Raw genomic sequence first — 23921 nt, 5'->3', positions numbered from 1 at the left:
AAATGAAGTATAGGATCAAAAGGACTAGATCATAGATAGAGCTGATAACTAACATTTAATTATAAAAATAACCATGAGGGTCTATTTTAACATCAGCCTGCTGTAATCCTACATGATGAGATTTATGTCCTTATATTGTCTTTGAACACAAGAGCATTAAAAAATGCATATTTTATTAACCCAGGCAATACAACAAAACTTATTTTTAAAAAATTCAAACAATACAGAAAAATATAAATAAAAATTGTAGTTGCCGTTCTATCCCACTGTACTTTCTTTGTTAAACTAAATACAATTTAATGTATGTACATCTTTACAAATCTTTATGTATTTACAAACATGCACACGCATTTGTATATTTAAGAGGAGTGTGTATATAAATGAGATCTTACTGTATATACAGTCTTGCAATTTGTTTTCAACCTAATAGTATGTCATGGGGATAATTCTATGTTGATACATATAACAACTCTCCTACCTTATTTAATTGCTGCGTGTATTCCTTTGTAGGATTATCTCATCATGTATTTAACTCTCTCCTTTTTCTAGACAACTATGTTTTTCCAGTTTTTCACTAATCAACAAATACTGAAATATACATATATACCTTTGTTTTGATATAAACCAGTGTGTGTGTGTGTGTGTATTCAAGAAGGCTTGAGGCTAGATTTTTTGAGGTAGATTTTCTGGATTGAAGGCTATATGCATTTAAAATTTTGTTAGATTTTTGCCAAATGTATTTCTTAAATTACTGTCAACTTATATTCTCAGTAAAAGAACATGAAAATGTTCTTTATCCACAACTGTCCCCAATCTTTATTTAATAAGTTTTTTATTCCTTTTTGCCATCTGTTAGATTTCAGATTATTGAAGCATGCCACTATTTTAATTTGCATTTCTGTTTGTAGTACTAACATATTTTCATATTTTAATTATATGTTTAATGTCATCTGTGTATTGCTTTTCTTTACTAATTTTTCTTTTTACTTACTGCTGTTACATACTTTACAAAAACTTTGTCTTTTAAAAACTTTTGTTTTTGAGTGAGATTTATTTATTTATTATTTTTAATTTTTATTTATTTATGATAGTCACACAGAGAGAGAGACAGGCAGAGACATAGGCAGAGGGAGAAGCAGGTTCCATGCACCGGGAGCCCAACGTGGGACTCGATCCCAGGTCTCCAGAATCACACCCTGGGCCAAAGGCAGGCGCTAAACTGCTGCGCCACCCAGGGATCCCCTTGAGTGAGATTTATTGAGATATAATTTATATAAAATAAAATCTACACTTAAAGCGTATAGTTCAATGATTTTTCATAAACATATAATTTAGTAACCGCCACCACAATCAAGATACAAGATTTTGCTCATCCTCCAAATTCCCTTTTGCATTCAATCATCTTGCCTCCATACCTCCAGCTCTTGGCAGTCACTGAAGTGTTTTCTGTACCTATAGTTTTGCCTTTTCAAAACATCATATAAATGCAATCATATAGTATATAATGTTTCCTATCTGACTTTTTTCACTTGGCATAAGGCCTTTGAGATCCTCTCATGTATCAGTGGTTAGTTCCTTTTTATTGCTTAGTAATATGCCATTATATGGATGTACTACATAATCTTTTCATCAGTCGGTGCACATTTGAGTTGTTTCCAGCTTTCAAATAAAGCTTCTTTAAACATTCATGTACAAGTCTTTGTGTGGGCATATGTTTTCATTTGTCTTGAGTAACCTAGAAGTAGGATGCTGAATCATAAATAAGTGTATGTTTGCTTTTTAAGATCTGTTTTCTGCCTTTAACCTGATTTATGCTATCATTTGTCTTGACATTTTAAATATGTATGTTAAATTTACCAGATTTTTTAAATGCTTTTAGATTTTGTGCCTTGCTTCCATGCCATTCCCTATCCTAAGATTATGTTTTTACTTTTGGTACAGCTACATTTTAGTAATCATGGATGAGTTCAGAGTTATTCAGTATGCTGTATATATGAAGGTAGAAAAATTGCCTTGTATATTCTTATTTCTTTTGGTGCTTTTCTTTTGGTACTAGTGGTTACCTCTGGATTAGTAATTTTTATGGTGCCTTTAGTTCCTTTTTATCCCTTTACTTAGCTTTTTATTACCTAGTTAGGTTTTTTTTAATGTATTTATTTGAGAAAGAGAGGAGGGTGCGTGCATGTGTGTGTGTGTGTGTGTGCGCGCGCGCGCGCACACACACACACACACACACACACAAGCATGAGCAGGGGAGAAGCAAAGAGAGAGGGAGAGAGACAAGCAGACTCCCCGCTGAGCAGGAAGCCTGACACAGGGCCAATCCCAGGACCCCTGTATTGTATGAGCAGAAGTCAGAACTTAACTGACTAAGCCATCCAGGTGCCCCTAATTTGTCAGTTTTAATGGTATCTTTGACTTCCTTTTATTACCTATATAATAGTTATAATCTTATGTGACTTTCTCTTTCCCTTGTCGTAATTCTTATTTGTAGCCCTTCTGATTGTGAGATCATATGTTTATATTCTTCATCCACGTCATTACTTTTGATTTGCTCTTAACTCTGCAATTAAATACATAAAATGTTCACCATCTGTCCTTTTTCTGAGGTCTTCCTAGCCACTTCTTGGTCAGATGAAGTTCATCCTCTAGGAGTTGGTGAACTAGTTTGTGGGTCAAATCTGATTCACTGCTTGTTTTTGTATAGCCTGCAAGCTAAGTATGTTTTTTACATTTCTAGATGGTTAAGGAAAGAAGAATAATAATTTATGATACATGAAAATTATGTGAAATTAAAATTCCCATTTCATGGAAGTTATATAAAATTAAAATACTAGTGCCCATAAATCAACTTTTATTGGAACAGACCCATCCATGTTTATTTATTTATTTATTTATTTATTTATTGTCTATAGCTGTTTCTGCATTACAGCAGACTTGAATAATTAACAAAGATTGTATGACCTGAAAAGCCTAACATATTTACTATCTGTTCCTTTTTTTTTTTTTTTTAAGTAGGCTCCTCACTCAGCATGGAGCCTTACATAGGGCTTTAACTCATGACCCTGAGATCAAAACCTGAGCTGAGATCAAGAGTTGGACACTTAACTGACTGAGCCACCTGGGTGCCCCACTATCTATTCCTTTATACATAAAACTATAAATGTAAAGTTTGCTGATCTCTGTTCAAGTAGATTCCCCAGGAAGGGCTCGTGTATGCAGTATTCCCTAAGTTCTGACATGTTCAAAATTGTAGTTTTATAGCTTATTTAGAGGTAGTGTCTTTGATTTGCATTTTCTTTCCTTGAAAATGTAGCTCTGCTTTTGTTTTATATGTTGTTACTGAGAAGTCTGATACTAGATAATATTCTTTTTGCCAGAAAGCATCAGGACATTTATCTTTAAAGTATAACAGTTGTAGTAGGATATACTTCAGAGTTGATCATACAGGGTGAGTTTTAGTTACTCATGGGTGTTTTCAGTGTGTAGATTCAGGTCCTCTTTTTTTTTTTTTTTTAGGAAGTTTCCTTAGATTACAGTTTTAAATATCAGCTCTATTCTATTGTTTAGATTTTCTTTGGTGACTCCAGTTATGACTATTTCTGTTACAATCCCTTTTTCTCTGACCCTCTATTTCTTCAATTATCACATTTTCATTTCTTGATTATTTTCCTGCTTGTTTCAATGCTATTTATTAATTTTTCATTTGAATCTATTGTCTTGGACACCTTGTCATTTAGAATTCATTTGATAGGATCTTTCTAGTTTTCTTTTCCCCTGAGTTCGGTCAAGCCTCATTTACTCCTTTTTTGTCCACTTCTGCTCTTAGTTTATTTTAATTAAAGGTACTTTAATCTGATTAAAGGCTTTCATATCTCCCATGTACTTGTTTGAGGCTACGTAATTAAGTTTGGAGCATTATATTACAGTTTTAGCTCTTTTTTTTTTTTTTACAGTTTTAGCTCTTACTGCATCTTTTGCCTTTCTTTTTCAGTAATGGTTTTGTATAGATATGGTCTACTTCTTTTTTATTTCATGGGCAGGGTCCACAAGTGCTCTCCTTTGTCAGTACAGTCCTCTTCTGTGTAATTTCTTTGTTTTTTTTTTAAGATTATTTATTTATTTATTCATGAGAATGAGGGGGGTGGGCAGAGACACAGGCAGAGGGAGAAGCAGGCTCCATGCAGGGAGCCCGACAGGGGACTCAATCCCGGGTCTCCAGGATCATGCCCTGGGCCGAAGGCAAGTGCTAAACCTCTGAGCCACCCGGGCTGCCCTGTTTGTAGGACTCTTGAAAGGAAAAGTGTTGTAAATAATTTTAGTTGCAGTGGAACATCAAACACGTAAATACAATAAACATTTCTTAACTATGTAAGTATTGTTTTAATTATTTTTAGAAGTGTGTTTAAGCAGAAAAGTCTCATTAATCAAGCATTCTAGGTGCTGCATAGTGGGGTTTTTTTTTTCCCCCGCACTTCACAATCTGTTCTCCATTAGTATGCAGTTTAAAAACTATTATTTAAAAATTAGGTGTTTCGGGGGCAGCCCTGGTGGCCCAGCAGTTTAGAACTGCCTTCAGCCCAGGGCGTGATCCTGGAGTCCCAGGATCGGGTCCCACATTGGGCTCCCTGCGTGGAGCCTGCTTCTCCCTCTGCCTGTGTCTCTGCCTCTTTCTCTATGTATGTCTCTCATGAATAAATAAAATTTTTAAAAAGTATTAGGTGTCTCAAAGCATGTTTGTTTAAAAATTTTATCAACTTTGAAGGCTCGTTTCTGTTGTAATTAAGTATTCAGATTTTTATTTATTTTGGTTAACTAAAATGGTTTTTGGTTTATTTGGTTTATTTTGGTTTATTTATCTCATTAATGGCAGTTAAAGTTTAAATATTGGGGAACGTTTATTGTTTGAATCATCTCATCCTTACTTACTTGCTTTGTAATATGTTTCAAACTCAAGACAAAACTCTGTGTTCACCTCTCAGATGCATACATCTACTGGAGGGGGATTCTGTGACTGTGGAGACACAGAGGCATGGAAAACTGGCCCTTTTTGTGTAAGTCATGAACCTGGAAGAGCAGATACTACAAAAGAGGTAAGAACATTATTTTTTTTAATTGTTAATTATTTTTTGCTTGATGTAGTTAGATAGAAAGAAATGTTGTATGTATGGGTTAAACTCAATTCCATTGGGGATCCCTGGGTGGCTCAGCGGTTTAGTGTCTGCCTTTGGCCCAGGGCATGATCCTGGAGTCCCAGGATCGAGTCCCACGTCGGGCTCCCGGCATGGAGCCCCCTTCTCCCTCCTCCTGTGTCTCTGCCTCTCTCTCTCTCTCTCTCTCTCTCTCTGTCTGTCTCTGTGTGTGTGTGTCTATCATAATAAATAAATAAATCTTTAAAAAAATAAAAAAACCTCAATTCCATTAAGAATCCTGATTTTTGTGTTTCAATATTTAAGTGTAAGGAGTTTTATTCCACTCTATATTCAAAGAAAGAGTGAATTTTTTTGTTCTATTTGTTACGCAATTTGATAAGTAAGAGTAAAGAATATGTAAACCTAAAAGAGCAAATGGAACAGTAGAATTGACACATAACTTCAATAATTGCTTTTCTTAAAGAAAAAGTAGTCAACAAATTGGTTATCTGATATACATCCTAATCAAGAAAAGTGAGTAAGCCCAGATACAGGCTGTTAGGAAGGAAAATGGGAAATAACTATAGACCCACAGAGAAGTCAGATGCTTAACCAACTGAGTCACCCAGGTGTCCCATTCTGCCTTTTTAATAGGAATTGTATTTCATGCTAAACAAGCATTTCCAGTTTATGAGGTAAAGCTTTTCTTTCTAGGTGAATACTAGCTAGCTAATACAGGAAGGATAATAGGATTAGAATAACATTTTGCAAACCTTGAGGAAATATTTGATTCAGACAAGATTCATTAATGGATGGTAAACCCATTAAGACATGAGTTGATAAAGAACAATATTCACATAGTTCTAAATTGTCATCTCATAGATTACTTGCTAGGCATAAAAGAAAAAACTGAAACTTTATAATGGAGGTATCATACTGTTATCTCCTAAAACTGGTCATCAGTATTAGCATCATTACAAATAGTGGGTGATATGGCATAATGAGCCTCGTCACAGGATGTAAAATAAAGTACATAGGTTAACATCTAAAAATCAGCCCACAAGGCAGCACATATGCTAAAATCGGAACAAAAAAAATAAAATAAAATTGGAACGATATAGAGAAGATTAGTACAATGATGACACAAAAAATTGTTGTGTTCCATATTTTTATGATTTCACTCATATGTGGAATTTAAGAAACAAACAGATGAACGTAAAGGAAAGGGGGGGGAAAAAGAGAGACAAACCATAAGAGACTCTTAACTATAAAGAACAAACTGAGGTTGCTGGAGGGAGGAGGGACTAAATGGGTGATGGGTATTAAGGAGGGCACTTGTGATGAGCACTGGGTATTATATGTAAGTGATGAATCACTAAATTCTACTCCTGAAACTAATATAATACTATATGTTAACTAAAATTTTAAAATGTGAAATATTGGGGAAAAAGATAAATACAATTTTATGAAAAATGAAAAAAATCAGTTAATGTAGTATACCATATAAACAGAATAAAAACCAAAACCACATGATTATTTTAATAAAGGTAGCAAAAGCATTTGACTAAATCCAACACACTTTCATCATAAAAGGATTTAACAGACTTATCATAAAAGGAAACTTCCTCAATCCTGATAGAGGGCAGCTATGAAAAACTCACAGGTGTGTGTGTGTGTGTGTGTGTGTGTGTGTGTGTGTATGTGTATAAAACACTTTTCTCCTGGGATCAGGAACAAAACAGATTCTGCTCTTGTCACATCTGCCTGTATTGGAGGTTCTGGCTAGGGCAATTAGTAATGCAAGAAAAGAAATAAAAGGCATCCAGATTGGAAGGGAAAAAGTAAAACTAGCTGTATTTGCAGATGACAGGACTTTGTATATGGAAAATTTTAAGGAATCCGCAAAAAAAATTATTAGAACTTAGAAGTTCAGCAAGAATATAAGTTACAAGATAATTATACAGAAATCACTTGTAGTTTTTATATTTTCTATATCAATAATGAAAATCTGAAGAAGAAATTGAGAAAAAAAGTCCACATTCAGTATAGTATCAAAATAAAATATTTAGAAGTAAATTAACAAAAGCAGTATAAAATTTATATTCTGAAAACTTTTGAAAAAAAAAAACTTTTGAACACTCTTGAAGAAATTAAGGAAGATTTCAATAAATGGAAAAACATCTCTCCTTTTTTTAAGTTTTTATTTTAATTCTAGTTAGTTAACATACAGTGTAGTATTAGTTTCAGGTATATAATATAGTGATTCAGCAATTCCATACATTACCCTATGCTCATCATGACAAGTGCACTCCTTAATCCCCATCACCTATTTCATTCATTCCTCCACTCACCTCCCCTTTGGTAACCATCAGTTTGTTTTCTATAGTTAAGCATCTGTGTCTTGGTTTGCCTCTCTCTCTCTCTTTCATTCCCCTTTGCTCGTTTGTTTTGTTTCTTAAATTCCACACATGAATGATATCATATGTATTTAGAAGACTTAAAATTGTTAATGTGGCAGTCCATTGGGTGTTTTTTTCCCAACACCACCAAACAATTAAACTCTGTTCTCTGTTGATACTGACCAGATGTCTCACAAATTTAACTCTACTCTCTGCCTGGCAGTAGCATCAGGTCCCACAGGTTAAGGTTGCAGTCCCACAAGACTGCTCCCACTTCAGGTGCCAGTTGGAAGTCTAGGTTATTCTCTTTGCTTCTGCTTCTGACCAACCAGCTATAAATCAGAGATTCCTATAACCCTCTCTTTTGATTCCATTAATTTGCTAGAGCAGCTAATAGAACTAAGGAAATCAGTTTTCTTACTAGATTGCCTGTTTTATAAAAGGCTATAATTTAGAAACAGCCATATGGAAGAGATGCATAGGGCAAGATATTTGGGGATGGGCTGTGGATCTTCCATGCACTCTAAGTTTGCCACTTCCCCCAAATCTCTGTGTGTTCACCAACCCGGAGAGTTTCCAAATCCTGTCTTTTTTTGGGGGTTTTATGGGTGTTCTACGAGATAAACACATGATTGATTAAATTGTTGGTCATTAGTGATTGATTCAACCTTTAGCCCCTTTCCTCTCTAGATATCAGGGATGTAGGAGTTGAAGTTCCAACCCTCTGATTGTATGGTTTCATTCTCCTGGCAACCAGCCCCCTCCTTAGGTGCAAAAAGTCACTTCATTAATGTAATAAAAGAAAGACTTTAAAAATTCCTCTTATCACTTTGGAAATTCCAAGCGTTTTAGGAGCTCTATACCAGAAATGGTGAAGACCAAATATATTTCTTCCTATAAATTGCAGTATCACAGGTTATACTCCCCAAGTTGATCTGCAGATTCAACACAATTCCTATCAGAATTCCAACTGGGAATTTGTTTCTCTGTTTTAGTAATTGACAAGCTTACTTTAAAATTTATATGGAATTATACAGGACCCAGAATAGCCTTTTTCAAGGACAAATTTGGAGAACTCACACTTCCCTATTTCAAAACCTACTACAAAGCAACAGTAATCAAGACAGTGTGGTATGACATAATGATAAACATAGAAATTAGGAGAATAGATTTGAGAGCCCCAAAATAAACTCACATGTTTGTGGTCAACTGTTTTTCAACTAGAATATGAAAGGTGTTCACTAGGAAAATATGTTTTTATCAAATGGTAACAGCACAACTGGATATCCATATGCAAAAAAAAATGAGTCTGGATCCCTAGCTCACATAATACATGAAAAGTAACTCAAAATGGATCAAAGGCCTAAATATGAGAGCTAAAACTGTAAAATTCTTAGAGGAAAACATAGAGATAGATCTTCATTACCTCGTATTTGGCAGTGGATTGATAGATACGTCAGCAAAAGCCTGAGTAATAAAAGGAAAAAAAGATGATTACACTTTATCAAAGGACACTGTCAAGAAAATGAAAAGCCTATAGAATGGGAGAAATATATTTGCAAATCATATCTGATAAGGGGAACTGATAAAGAGCTCTTAAAACTCCATAATATAAAGACAATATTTTTAAAACAGGCAAATAGTCATTTCTTCAAAGAGTATATATACACACACATAGCCAATAAGCACATGAAAAGATGCCCAGTGTCATTATTCATTAGAGGAATGCAAATCAAAATCATGACCTTCTTTTTCATATCCACTAATGGCTATAATCAAAAAGGCAAATAATAACAAGTATTAGTGACAAAGTTTCTACTGTTGGTAGAAATGGTGCAGCCACATTGGAAAATAGTCTAGCAGTTCAAATGATTAAGCATAGAGTTGTTATATGCCCCAGCAATTCTACTTATAGGTATATACTCAAAATAATTGAAAACAGTTGTTCAAGCAAATATTTAGACACGAATGTTCATGGTATTATTATAATTAAATAGCATTATTACAGAATAATATATGATATTCATATAATAATATGGTATTCAAAATAAAAGGTAGAAAAAACCCAATGTCTATCAACTGGTAAATGGATAAACAAATGTGGGTAAATTGATACAATGTACTATTTGGCTATAAAAGGGAAGTAATGAAACATGCTTCAATTTGGAGGAACCCTGAAAACCTTATGCTAAGTAAAAGAAGCCAATTACAAAAGATCACATTATATGATTACATTTAAATGAAATACAGAATAGGCACATTTATAGGGACAAAAGAATAGATTAGTGGTTCTTTAGGTCTAGGGGGATGGAAACATGGGGTGAGGGAGGAAGAAATCACTAAAGAGTTTTTGTTTTTTTTTTGAGGTGATGAAACTGTTCTAAAACTGACGTGATAATTACAAATACCTGTAAAATACTAAGAACCATTAAATAGTATATTTTGAGCGAATTGTGTGGTATGTGAATTATATCTCAAACTTGAAAGATTATAAAAGCCTCATTTATGAAATATTCTTTTTTTTTTTTAAGATTTAGTTGAGAGAGAGATTATGCATGTGCAGGTCAGGTAAGGAACAGAGGGAAAGGGAGAGAATCTCAAGCAGATTCCCTGCAGGTCATGGAGCCTGTCACGGGCTTTCATTTCATGACCCATGAGATTATGATCTGAGCCAAAATCATGAGTCAGATACTTAGCTCACTGAGCCACCTGGCCCTACTTATGAAATATACTTGATAAAAATGTTTAGCCTGAGCTTAAAAACTTGAGGTGTAACTTTTTGGAAATAACAGGGGAGACATGAACAAGATAAAGAAAACTACAAGGAAGATAAATATAAAATGTAGGACATTTCAAGGTAATACTAGAATGTAGGAGTTTTTATAGGAAATATGGCCTGGTTTCTGTCATGAAGAACAAAAGGGTGGAAGTGGGGATGGGAGATTTCATTTAGATGTAAATGACTTAATAATCAAATGTAATAACCAAATGTAATAGATATTTTAGAAAGAATTAGGAAAACTGAATATGATCAAGACATTAGATGATATTTAAAAATTACTAATATTACTAGATATAATAATGGTATTATAATTAAGAATTCTTTTTTAGAGATATATATATTAAAGTATTTAGGGGTAAAATATGACTAATTTTTACCTTAAAATGCTTGAATAAAAAATATATGTATGAAAAAATAAGTTATTAAATTTAGGTAAAAGTTGTGTTTATTACACTGATCTGTTTTTCTATAAAAAAATAAAAATCACTGTATTAAACACCAAATAAATAACAAAAACATAGAAATTGTTCTTAAGCATACAAGGGAGAAAAGAGAAAGTTTCCAAATTTGTTGAATGCCCTTACAAACAATAATAGCTTTTAGAAAATGTAATGGAAGGGGCACATGAGTGGCATTGGTTAAGTGTCCAGGTCTTGGTTTCCGCTCCAGTCATGAGCTCAGGGTTGTGAGATTAAGCTCCATGTTGGGCTTTGCACTCAGTGCAAAGTCTGCTTCAGATTCTCTCATCCTCTCCCTCTGCTTCTCCTGCTTGTGCACGTGTGCTCTCTCTAAAATAAATAATCTTTAAAAAATTTATATAGTGGAGGAGGGGTAGTTGGTTGGCTCTGTCAGTGGAGCATATGACTCTTGATCTTGAGGTAATGAGCTCAAGCATCATGTTGGGTATAAAGATTTTTTTTTAATGGAAAAGAAGATCTCATTCACCATAGCATGAGAAAAGATGTAATACCTTGGAAAAAAAATAAATCTACCAGCTCTATTATAAGAAACTTGAAAAGTATACTCTGTGAGCACTGGATGTTATACTGTGTGTTGGCAAACTGAATTTAAATAAAATAAAAAAAAAGTGTACTCTGATAGGCATAAATAAAAAAAATCATGCATCATTCTTGGATTGGAAGATTCAATTTTGCAAAAAAATATATATAATATTGACATTTCTAAAGTTAATCCACAAAATCAGTGTATCCCCAGCCAGATTAACAGCTAAATACTCTTTTGGAACTTCACAAAGTAATCAGAAGTTCTTCTGGAAAAATAATTTATAAGGATTGTCAGGAAAAACTGAAATCAAGAGTTATGAGTATAAGTAGGTCTAACAAATTTAAAATATATTAGAGAGCCATGGTAATCCAAATAATGTGACTCTTGCTGCAGGAATAGACAACAAAGAATGGAATAGATAAAAGAATCTAAATCCAAACTGGTAGTAAAGATACAATTTCAGAATTGTGGTCATATATAACTGGCCAACCTTTTGAGGGAAAAAAAATCTATAAAGCTTGACCAGATAAATTCCAGAAATATCAAGGACTTTTTTTTTTCATTCTATATTGAGGATTTTTAAAAGCTTTTTTTTTTTTTTTTTTTTTTTTTTTAAGGAACAAATTATAAACTTGTTAGAAGGAAATACGTGTGAATTTTTAAAAATCATCTTGAAGTAGATTGGGCCTTTCTAAGATTTTGTTACAATTCAGAGGCTATAAAAAGGAAAAAATTGATAAATTTGCTTCTGCAAAAATTTATAACTTCTTAATAGCAAAAACTTTGTCATGAACTAAATGACAGTCTAGAAAAAACATTGCAGTGTGTCATGAAGGGTAATTAAGAAACCCTTGGTATCCTGTATATTCGTGCTGTGTGACCACTCGTGTATAGTATACTTTACAAAACTCAAAATGGAAAGAAATGGAATTATATTTGGAGAGGTAAAATGTGTTGTCTTCTCTTGGGTAGAAGCCTTAGAGTACAATAGATGGGCTCTAGAATAGGGGTCCTCAGTTTGCTTTATAACCCCACTGATAGCTCTGTGATGTTGACAGGGTTATTCAACCTTTCTACCTTTCAGTTTATCTCTAAATTGGAGATAATACTATCTGCCTCACAGGACTGTGAGAACTAAATGAGATAAAACATGCAAAGTGCTTAGCCCTAGAATATGCCTGGAATATTGTAAGGGCCCAGTAAATGTTAGGTGTCACATTAGTAATAGTATTATAGCTCCTATTACTTTTCCCATTACCTTTCTTCTGATACTAATTTGTATGTTTTAGAATTAACAGAGATCTTTCACACAAATTCTATCATTTTGGGATGCCTGGTTGGCTCAGTGTAATCCCGGTCTGGGGATCGAGTCCCGCGTTGGGCTCCCTCTGAGGAGCCTGCATCTCTCTCTGCCTGTGTCTCTGCGTCTCTCATGAATAAATAAATAAAATCTTTAAAAAAGAAAATCCTATCATTTTATCCTCATTACTACTTCATGAGGTAGATACAATAGCTCCATTTTATAGAAGTAGAAACAAAATCTCAATAAAGTGACTTGCTCAGGTTTGCATATCTAGTCAGTGGCAAAGTTGGACCTAAAATTCAGATCTTTAGATTCTGAGTTCTAGCACAATTTTAAAAATCTTGAACTTAGAAATAATTTTAAATTTATGAAAAGCTACAAGATAAAAATAGTACAAAGATATGCTTTTTACTCATTTCATCAATTGTTAGCCTTATCCTCCATTTACCTTCCTATTCACTCGATTTTTAGATTGCCTCTTCTGTCTACTCATTTACCTGTCCTAATATCAGATGGTCATTCCTTCATTTGACAAATATTTATCACGTGCCTGTTACTTGATTAAATATAACCAAATGTCCATTACCTGGAATACCAATTTAATCCTTTCAAATTTATTACCATTTTTGTTTTAACAAACGCTTTTAATTTGGATTATTTCACTTTCCTCTTCTAATATTTTTGAAAGGGTACTGAAATATTTTGGCATAAAGTCAGAGAGTAATTTGTGGCTTGGTTTCTATAACCTCTTCATTCTATAACTAGTCATTCTGGAAAAACTGTCTTTGTGTTTTAAATACCTAAAAAATCCTTGAGAGTTAAATTGACTCATTGAATTTACAAAACCAGCTTCCTTTCCTCTCCCTCATGGATTTCCATTCCTTTTGGGATTTTCCTGAATCTTAATGGCCTCAGAACACTGAATTTAGTTCTGAACTAAACTTTTCTTGGATTTCTGTGGATTTAGAATTAGATTCAAAAAGTGATTGGTCATTCAGCCTTATCCTAAAAGTAAATCTGGATATTCTGGAACTGATTGATTATCTGGAGTTGCGAGAAAGGCACCTATGGCTAGCATATAACTAATCATTTCATGCAAGACAGTCTTGTGTACATAGCATTTTGTTTCATCTTTGCTTTGATGAATGTGAAAGCCATACTCTACCAGGTGTATGGCACTGTGCCAGTCATAGGAGGATTTACCAAGTGTAATCAGATCTGGCTGATACTAATCAGCTAATCATCCAGCTTTAGGCAATGTCTTTTGAAGAGAGGCCTTTTTCTGGTATATGTAAAAAGCAGTTTCTGTCTTGTTCTGCAGTACATTTCTGGGTTGATGATTAAGTTGGTTTTTTTTTTTTTTTCTTTTAGATTATAGCTCTTTTATTTCCTCTCATTGACCTTATTTTCTAAGCTTTTAGATGCTTTGCTTGAAAGTTTCTTATATACTTACTGGACCTCTTCTTAAGGACTTACCTTTGATTGATACATAGGTATGTAACTCATTACTTTTGGAAGTAATGAGTTGATATTTTTTAACTCTTCACCTCAAACTACTTTTTTTGAAGAATTCAAAAAGATACATTGAACTAAAAAAATATAAGAAATAGTAATGTAGTGGACCGTTCCTGGTCTTGGTACTTTGGCATCTTTATCTCTCTCTCCAGTAAATGCTTCTGAGCAGATCTCCAGAGAGCAGGTGACTTATTGAAGAGAAGGTAAAAATTGAAATCATGAAGCATTGGGAAGTGAGAAAGAATAGGTACAAAAGAGTAAAAATGCATAGGTTAAGAGTTTGGTGAACATGGAATAAAATACAGTTCACTAGAACAGTCTACAGTAGATAGGTTAGGATTTAATATTAAAATCTTTAAAAAAAAAATCTTTTCTTGGTGGCACCTGGGTGGCTCAGTTGGCTAAGCGTCTGCCTTCAGGTCAGGTTATCATTCTGGGATCCTGGGATTAAGCCCCATGTCAGGCTCCCAGCTCAGGGAGGGACTCTGCTTCTCCCTCTGCCACTACTTCCCACTCATGCTAGCGCGCTCTCACACACACACAAATAAATAAAATCTTCTAAAAATTATGTTCTTGAATTTCTACTGGATTTTTTTTTTTAATCTTAAAGAGCTACTTGATTTTTTTTTTTTTTTACCTGCTTACTATTTTGTTTAAACAGCTTTTGAGATGTAACTTGCATACCATATTAAAAAAATTCTCCCAGGGGCGCCTGGGTGGCTCAGTGATTGAGCATATGCCTTTGGCTCTGGTTGTGATCCCATGATCCTGGGATCAAGTCCCGCATCCGGCTCCCTGCAGGGACCCTGCTTCTCCCTCTGCCTATGTCTCTGCCTCTCTCTGTGTCTCTCATGAAAAAATAAATAAATAAAATCTTTAAAAAAAATTCTCCCACCTAAGGTGTACAATTCAGTGCTTTTTGTTACATTCACAGAGTTGTTCAGCCTTCACCTCATTATAGAACATTTTCATCACCCCCAAAAGAAACCCTGTATGCATCAGTGGTGACTCTCCATATCTATGGAAATTTCTCCCCAGCCTTAAGCAACTGCTTTTTTACTTTCTGTCCCTGTACATATGCCTATTGTTGACACTTCATATAAATGGGATCACACTGTATGTGGTCTTTTATGATTGGATTTTTTTCACCAGCATAATGTCCAGTTTCATCCATGTTGTACCATGTACTTCATTACTTTTTATGGCCAAATAATGTTCTGTTGTATAAATATTCACATTTTATTTATCCTTTCTTCAGTTGATAGACATTGGGGTTGTTTCCACTTTTTGGCTATTATAAATAATGCTGCTATGAGTATTTGTGTATATGTTTTTGTTTCAGACATATGTTTTCATTTATCTTGGATAAATATGTAGGAGTGGAATTGCTGGGTCATATAACTGTGCTAAGTATTTTGAGCATTTGTCAGACCATATTCCAAATTGGCTGCACCGTTTTACATTTCTGCCAGCATAAAAAGGTTCAAATTTCTCTACATCTTGGCCAGCACTTGTTACTATCTGTCTTTTTTACTCTAGTAACTGTAGCAAGTGTGAAGACCTATCTCATTGTGGTTTTGATTTGTATTTCTCTCATGACTTCTAGTATAGAGCATTTGAACACATTTTTTAGCTGAATGATTTCAACAAGTGTTTTGTTAAGGAGGTGTAGTGGTTTGTAATAAAGAGAACATTGTTTTTTGTGGGAGCCAAAGACTCAGGTTTTAGTCATCTCTGCTATTTATAGGCTCTTTTACCTTGAATGGGTTCCTTATCCTTTAAATGTCACTAATTCTCTGCCTTTCTTACAGAATGGCTATGAGGATCACTTCAAATAATGAGAAAAAATTTTTGTAAGCTCTAAGGGATAACTAGATGTTCTTTGATATTACCATAATTAAACTACTCAGAAAGGCAGAAAATATTCATAAGAATATTCATAATTTTAATTCATCATTAAAAAGGGGGCTATGTGGTTCTGTGTCCTTTTCTTTCTGTCTGTATCACCAACTTGGCCACAAGGAATTAAGCTAAACTGATGTGAATAGCAACCCTCTTGAGCTCAACTTGAATTCATTCCCAAAGGATGGTGTAATTCACTAAAATAATTACAAATTAATAACATTTTGTCAACCATTTACTTGTCTACAACGTTGGTAGTTAATGTTTTTTTCTAAACTTTCTTTCAGAATTTACGTTGTCCATTGAATGAAGAGGTAATTGCCCAAGCCCGGAAAATATTCCCTTCAGTGATAAAATACATTGTAGAAATGACTATATGGGAGGAGGAAAAAGAACTGCCTCCTGAACTCCAAATAAGGTGGGGAAATTTTTCAAAAGAGAGAAATTTTAGCAGAGGTTATTTATATTGCAAAATAAGCGTTGGAAAAATGTTTTTGTTGTAGTTATTTACTGCTTATGCATTTACTGCATTATGAAAATTTTATAGAGAATTATCTTTTGGGAATACTTCCAAAGTGTCCATTTATATGAGATGCTTTGCTTAGGCACTAAACAGAAGATAAGACAAAAGAAGACCCTAAACAGGAGCTTCTGATTTTAAGAAAGAGCATTTTGGGGTCTTGTTCTAAGTGATTTATAGAGACCTAGCACCTACTCATCCTAGAAGATAAAGAAGTAAATGATTTGCCCCGTTTGATCCTGTCCTGGACCAACCTCCAGATTTCCTGAGAGGTATGATGGGAATAAGGAGATAGCCCTTTGTTACATACTTTGATACGTAGGATTATTTCCCTACTAGTTTTAGGGATTTAACATTTTTAAACTAAAATCCAGCAATTGGGATCTTTGGGTGGCTCAGCGGTTTGGCGCCTGCCTTCGGCCCAGGGCATGATGCTGGAGTCCCGGGATCAAGTCCCACATCGGGCTTCTTGCATGGAGCCTGCTTCTCCCTCTGCCTGTGTCTCTGCCTCTTGTGTGTCTCTCTCATCAATAAATAAATAAATAAATAAATAAATTTTAAAATCCAGCAATTTCTGACAGACATAAGTCTTTCAGTGACAGTGTCTGCTCTTAACTTATAAACTTGCAAGAGAATTTCAGATCTGATATGAAGATCAAGTGTAGGCCTTCAGGGAATTTTTCTGTGTAATATTAGGAATTTCACAAAATTGCATCACAAATTCAAATACCATTGTTCTTTGAGTTTACAGGGTTTTTTGTTTTAATTTAAGAGGAGAGAGAATTAAGAATTTTAATTTATAAAGACATTAAATGTATTGTTTTGACTCTTGCTGGGCCATAAACTGCTTGGGGAAATAAAGGTCATTAGAGATTACATCCACAAAGGTTTTAATTTCAGATATGTGATAATGTCAGTTAAATCCTTTAAGAAACTCTGTATTGGTAAATATGATACTAGCAATCGACCTGCCTGAACACAGGGAGTTGCTTGAGTTTGTGTATATAGCAGCAGCAGACTTTAGATTCATAGAGCTGAGTTTGAGACCTTCTCACTGCTTATTGGCATTGTGACCATGGAGGAGTTTTTCTTTTCTTTTCTTTTTTTTTTTTTTTTTTTAATTTATTTATGATAGTCACAGAGAGAGAGAGAGAGAGAGAGAGAGGCAAAGACACAGGCAGAGGGAGAAGCAGGCTCCATGCACCGGGAGCCCGACGTGGGATTCGATCCCGGGTCTCCAGGATCGCGCCCTGGGCCAAAGGCAGGCGCTAAACCGCTGCGCCACCCAGGGATCCCATTTTTTTTTTTTTTTTTTTTTTTTTTTGAAAGTAAGTTCTACACTCCATGTGGGACTTGAACTTTTGACCCCAAGATCAAGAGCCAGATGCTCTACCAATTGACCTAGCCAGGTGCCCGTTTCCTGAGCTCTAACAGGCCTGAAAAGATTGAGTATATTATAAAGGCGTATTGTAAACTGTTTAAAACTGATAATATGACATTTGTGTAGCCCACAACTGTATTCGCATTTTTTTTTAAATTTTTTTTATTTATTTATGATAGTCACAGAGAGAGAGAGAGGCAGAGACACAGGCAGAGGGAGAAGCAGGCTCCATGCACCAGGAGCCTGACGTGGGATTCGATCCCGGGTCTCCAGGATCGCGCCCTGGGCCAAAGGCAGGCACCAAACCCCTGCGCCACTCAGGGATCCCTGTATTTGCATTTTTTATGAGCTCCTCGTACCACTCTTGACTGTAGATACTATACTCTTTTTAAACATGAAAGAGGCACTGTCATCTCAACAAGATTATAAGTTTAAGCAACCTAAGGTCCCTCAGTCACATGGTAGTGCTAACACTTTGAATCTGTACACCTTTTCTTGTTAAACTTAAATGTTATATAAAACCAGTATCACTTCAAGTAAATAGAAGGTAAAAGCAAAAGTAAACTCAATAAAATTAATAAAATGTTAGCATTTATTATTGCTTCCTTGAAGATCATGAGCCCAGAGCTATCTCCCTTTGCTACAGTAGGAGATTAGCAAGAGTTAAGAGTAGCATTAAAAACATATTGCCATTAAACCGAAAGTAATAATTTACATCTGGAAGTAATAAAATGAAACGATAATACTGTTATCAGAGTTTTTAAATTTCTGTGGCACTGTACCACTTAAAATAACTTCCTTTACTGGTATTACAGTGGTACTTTTTCATATGGTAAGAAACTACATGGTGAGGCTTTGGTACAGATATTGTATATTATTTTAGTCTATTTTTCACATTTTCCTTTATTTGTTTCAGTACCTGAATATATATCTTTTTTTTTAACAGGGAGAAAAATGAAAGATACTATTGTGTCCTTTTCAATGACGAACACCATTCATATGACCATGTCATATACAGTCTACAAAGAGCTCTTGATTGTGAGCTCGCAGAGGCCCAGTTGCATACGACTGCCATAGACAAAGAGGTTCGTGAGCTTCATTTGATTTCTTTTGCTCCATTATCCATTATCAGCTTCCTGGGAGAGTCAGGTGTTGACTGAGCCCTTGCCTAGTGCTCTTTAGTATTGTGTTAGGAACAATCATACTCTTCTTTTGTTCCTTATATCGTAGGTAAATTGGTTAAAACTTGATTTTTCTTTGTATCATAATTATAGATAAACTATTAGCTTTCCTCTTTTATTCTAAATAATTAGAAGGTTACTGAATATATTGGCAAAAAGTAGTTAAGAGTGTCAGCTTTAATCTGTTTCTATTTATTAAAGTAACATTGTATAATTATTGAGTGCATGAATAAATACATTAATTTTGACATTTTTAACATTATTTATTGCAACTATTTTTAGCATATTACTAATTCTATGGTCCTGCCTTTTTTTTTTTTTTTTTTTTTAATACCTATCCAAAGCAAAATGTGTTCCTCGGGTATATAGGAGGAATATTAACCTAATCCATGTCCTTAAAAGGAGTATACTATAGTGGAAGAAGAAGCTTCGTAAAGTGTTAAACATTTATGTTGTCTTCCAACTGTTGCCCATCTACTTACTTTAGGCAGTTGACAAATGATTAATAATTAAGAGCTCATTAGGCCTTTGGGACACATATTATTGATTGGGATTGTCAGTATACTACTTAATTCTCATGTTTGTTTATAATTAGGGCCGTCGGGCTGTCAAAGCAGGTGCTTTTGCTGCTTGCCAGGAAGCAAAGGAAGATATAAAGGTAATTTTTTGAATTAGGGACGAAAGAAAATTTTGGAATTCACATTCCAAGAGCCGAAGTAAAGCAATTACATGATTGAAGTGGTTGGGCATCCTAAGTAAAGGTAGGGTTGGGCCCTTTAAATTCAGAGATTTGAAGCTGTGTTATATAAGATTTTTTTTTGAAGAATAGATTACTTATTTAAAACATTTTAAAACTAGTTTTTTGTTTTGTTTTTAATGCTTTCATTTGTAGAGCCATTCAGAAAATGTCTCGCAACATCCACTTCATGTAGAAGTATTACACTCTGAGGTTATGGCTCATCAGAAATTTGCTTTGCGTCTTGGCTCCTGGATGAACAAAATTATGAGCTATTCAAGTAAGCATATTGCCTGTTTTTCTTATTTCTCATAAAATACTGGTTTTTTAAATAGCCACAAATTTTTAAATGTCATTGAATATAAAACAAAATTTTTCATTTTTTGGTTTATACATTTTGATTAATTTTTAGAGTTGTACCTCAAACCATAAAAAATATTTATGGCCATAAATAATATTTTATTGGCTTTTGATTCTTTGATATTGACAGAATTATTCTTAATATCAAACTGGGAAGATTAATGTTATTTTTTTCTCACGTCATTGTAGGAAACATACTTTTGGGAGGAATGTTATGAGAGTAAAAGTTATCTGACCTCTTTTGTTTGTAGGTGACTTTAGACAGATCTTTTGCCAAGCATGCCTTAGAGAAGAACCCGGCTCTGAGAATCCCTGTCTCATAAGCAGATTAATGCTTTGGGATGCAAAGCTTTATAAAGGTGGGTAGATCTTTGCTTATGCTGCTTGCCATGAAGCATGACCTTAAAGTGGAGCTATAATATGTTTTGTTTGTTAAATCAGTGGTCTTGATTGATAAGATATTGTACTTTAAAGAAAAGTTAACCAATCAATATGTTTTCTCTGTGTTAAAACCCAGGGTTACTGTCTTTTAATTATAGTGTCTTTTCGTTTAGTCAGAGCCAGTAAAAAGAGTCTGTGTATATATCCATGTACTGCCATTATTAAAGCTATGTTAATTTTTATTTTTAAAATCCAAATGCAGAATAAAAAGTGAAAGGTGAGAAAAAGGCTGAAGGGAATGGAGAAGGGAAGACACAGAGTAAGAGTAATTTTGAGTGAAATAGAATAAAAAGGAATGGAGAAAGTTTGGACATAGTAGAGTGAAGTAAGGCAAAGTGGAGGGGCAGAATGAGGGAAAAGGAATATATGTTTGTATTTTAAATTCTAGCTATTATTAATATGAAAAATGCTACTCATATTTGAGTCCTTGAGGTCTATTAGTATGTGAAATATTTTTATAATATTCTGCTGCTTCTAATAGCTGGAATGTTTTTTTTTGCCTTGGTGATACTCTTCCACTTCCCCCAAAAATGATCTGTAGGTGCCCGTAAGATCCTTCACGAATTGATCTTCAGCAGTTTTTTTATGGAGATGGAATACAAAAAATTCTTTGCTATGGAATTTGTGAAGGTAATTGCTCTTTATAAATAGATATCAATAATAGAAAAAGAAAACCATTTGGAAATGAAGCTGTAGAAACAGAGCAGATAATTATGAATCAAGAATATCATTTTGTGATTTATTTCTTTGTCACAAGTCCATTTCTTTTCACATTTGGGAGTATGGAAGCAGTAGTATCAGAGAGGAGACAGGTGGCAAATGACCTATTATCTGCCTGGACAGAGCAGTAGGAGGTTATCACATTCACACATGCATCAATCCTTCCTAATAGTTTGTCTGCTTTATAACAAGTAAAATTATAACAAGTAGAAGTGGCTAGTTGAAAGGCATAGCATGGGAAAGGAACAGATAAACATCCAAAGGGAGACAGGAATTAGACAAGCAAGAGTTATACTTAACTGAGGCTAAAACATAAAGATAAAATTTACAGCTTTTTAATACTGTTTTACTGATCTATTATCTATAGCCCTTACATTATTTTATATATATTTTATATATTTATATATTTATATTTTATATAAATGTATGTTTATATATTTATATTTTATATTTATATATAAATATATAAATATTTTTATATATAAAACAATGTATATGTGTGTATATATGTAGATATATATAGATATATGTAGATATATATATATTGATGGGGAGGGATCTATCTCTGAAATTAGTTTGCAAAGTAATACATTATAGGGACTGTTTTTTTAACCATGGTTACTTCTCTGTAGGAATTTTAGTGGATAAAATTAAATATGTAGGCCAAGGATCTGACATTATATTATATGTGATACATGATTGGATGTATTCATAATTTTTGTTTCCCACTGTATCAGGGTTGATTTTCAGCTGGTACGCACCAGTATTGTTAAGTTATTTACAGCCAGCATCCATTCTGTTTAAGGTTGGATTGAATCTGATTATTTGGTTTTCTGAGTCATATCAGTTTTTAAATACTTTGAATATTGCTTTTGCTCTATACAGTTGTGATAGAATCTGCTAAAGATTGTCCCAGATTCTGTTTGAGAAAGGATATATAGCACCATCACAGGTGTCTGATTTTTACCTGTGTGTGTGTGTGTGTGTGTGTGTGTGTGCATGCATGCGTGCTTTTTTTTGTTGTTGTTCTTTTTTTTTTTGTAGTTCTCACTTAAACTCTACTAGATTGGGTAGCTGAATTCATATTTGATCTTTAGTTTGTTATTCTCTAATATATTTTTGTTCACCATATTGTCTTCCATTAAAAAATAGGGATTATAGGGGCACCTGGCTGGTTCAGTCAATAGAGCAGGCAACTGTTGATTTCAAGGTTTTAAGTTCAAGCCCCCATTGGGTGTAGAGATATAATACTTTAAAAAGAAAGAAAAGAAAGAATTATAATACTTTTCATCATATGCATAGAAACAGGTAAGCAGCAGCTATTAAAATTGGGATTTTAAAAGTTTTTGGTAATTTATAATTGAGTCTCCACTCTCTAATGTATCTTTCAGTATTATAAACAGCTGCAGAAAGAATATATCAGTGATGATCATGACAGAAGTATCTCAGTAACTGCACTCTCAGTTCAAATGTTTACTGTTCCTACTCTGGTATGTATAAATCATTTCTTTGCAACTTTTCCAAGTAAAATCTATTTTGCTTTTTAAGAACTTTGCTTAGGGGCAGCCCGGGTGGCTCAGCGGTTTAGTGTCACCTTCAGCTCAGGGCCTGATCCTGGAGACCTAGGATCGAGTTCCACATCAGGATCCCTGCATGGAGCCTGCTTCTCCCTCTGCCTGTGTCTCTGCCTCTCTTTCTCTGTGTGTGTGTGTCTCATGAATGAATGAATGAATGAATAAATAAATAAATAAATAAATAAATAAATAAATAAATAAAATCTTTACAAAAAAGAAAGAACTTTGCTTAGTATTGAATCAAATTAAAACAATTTCAGAGTACTAAATTGGGCTAATTTCATTTGGAAAATTGAATTAATACCTCAGTGATATCTGCATGTGAATTATACTTTACTGGGACCCAAGGACAAGATAGCTTGTGGAGTGGGAGTGATGGCACAACCATTGTCCAGTAGTCCTGATCCCTGCAGGTGAAGTCCAGAACTGGTTTCTCAGATTCTAGGCTAACTTGAGAGCTGTACCTTTTCAATACCCAGACTATTTTTTGCTATTCTTTTATTCTATAGTTATTGTGTAGGGGCAGGGGTATAGATTAAGATAAAACAAGGCAGGAGGAGAGAGTACTGTCAAGCATTTGCATGAAATAGATGCTGATATGGTGTTATATAGGCCTGGAAGGAGAGTGGAGAATTCTGCTTTTTTTCTTTTCTTTTTATTATTATTTTTTTAATTTTACTTATTTATTCATGAGAGACACGGAGAGAGAGGCAGAGACACAGGCAGAAGTAGAAGCAGGCCTCCTGCAAGGAGTCCACTGTGGGACTTGATCCCTTAACTCATGATCCTGGAGTTCATGCCTCAAGCCGATCCCGGGATCATGCCTCAAGGTGAAGGCAGACATTCAACGACTGAAGCCACCTAGGCGTCCCTGCTTTTTTTCTTTGTACTACTTCTTTTCCTGTTTTTTTTTGTGGATAGTTTGGTTAACTATTCTTACATTCTCATTTCAAAGGCCAGAGAAAAGGAT

The 23921-nt window shown here is 34.3% G+C and overlaps 1 protein-coding gene across 5 annotated transcripts in view; it reads left to right on the top strand.

Annotated features, from left to right (window-relative positions):
- UBR1 (ubiquitin protein ligase E3 component n-recognin 1) overlaps positions 1-23921 on the top strand; it is a 140902-nt gene that overhangs the window by 33642 nt on the left and 83339 nt on the right. For all 5 annotated transcript variants that reach the window (XR_013370106.1, XM_077880803.1, XM_077880802.1 and 2 more), the window contains 8 exons: positions 4983-5093; positions 16326-16456; positions 18886-19024; positions 19716-19778; positions 20013-20136; positions 20468-20575; positions 21199-21287; positions 22769-22867. Coding sequence is in view for 4 of the 5 variants with exons in the window: in XM_077880803.1 (XP_077736929.1) it covers positions 4983-5093; positions 16326-16456; positions 18886-19024; positions 19716-19778; positions 20013-20136; positions 20468-20575; positions 21199-21287; positions 22769-22867 (864 nt within the window). In the remaining variant the exon portion in view is untranslated. The remainder of the gene's footprint in view (positions 1-4982; positions 5094-16325; positions 16457-18885; positions 19025-19715; positions 19779-20012; positions 20137-20467; positions 20576-21198; positions 21288-22768; positions 22868-23921) is intronic.

The sequence above is a fragment of the Canis aureus genome, chromosome 32, assembly GCF_053574225.1.
Source record: "Canis aureus isolate CA01 chromosome 32, VMU_Caureus_v.1.0, whole genome shotgun sequence".
Classification (NCBI taxonomy): Eukaryota; Metazoa; Chordata; class Mammalia; order Carnivora; family Canidae; genus Canis; species Canis aureus.
This window is presented reverse-complemented; position numbering and strand designations above follow the sequence as displayed.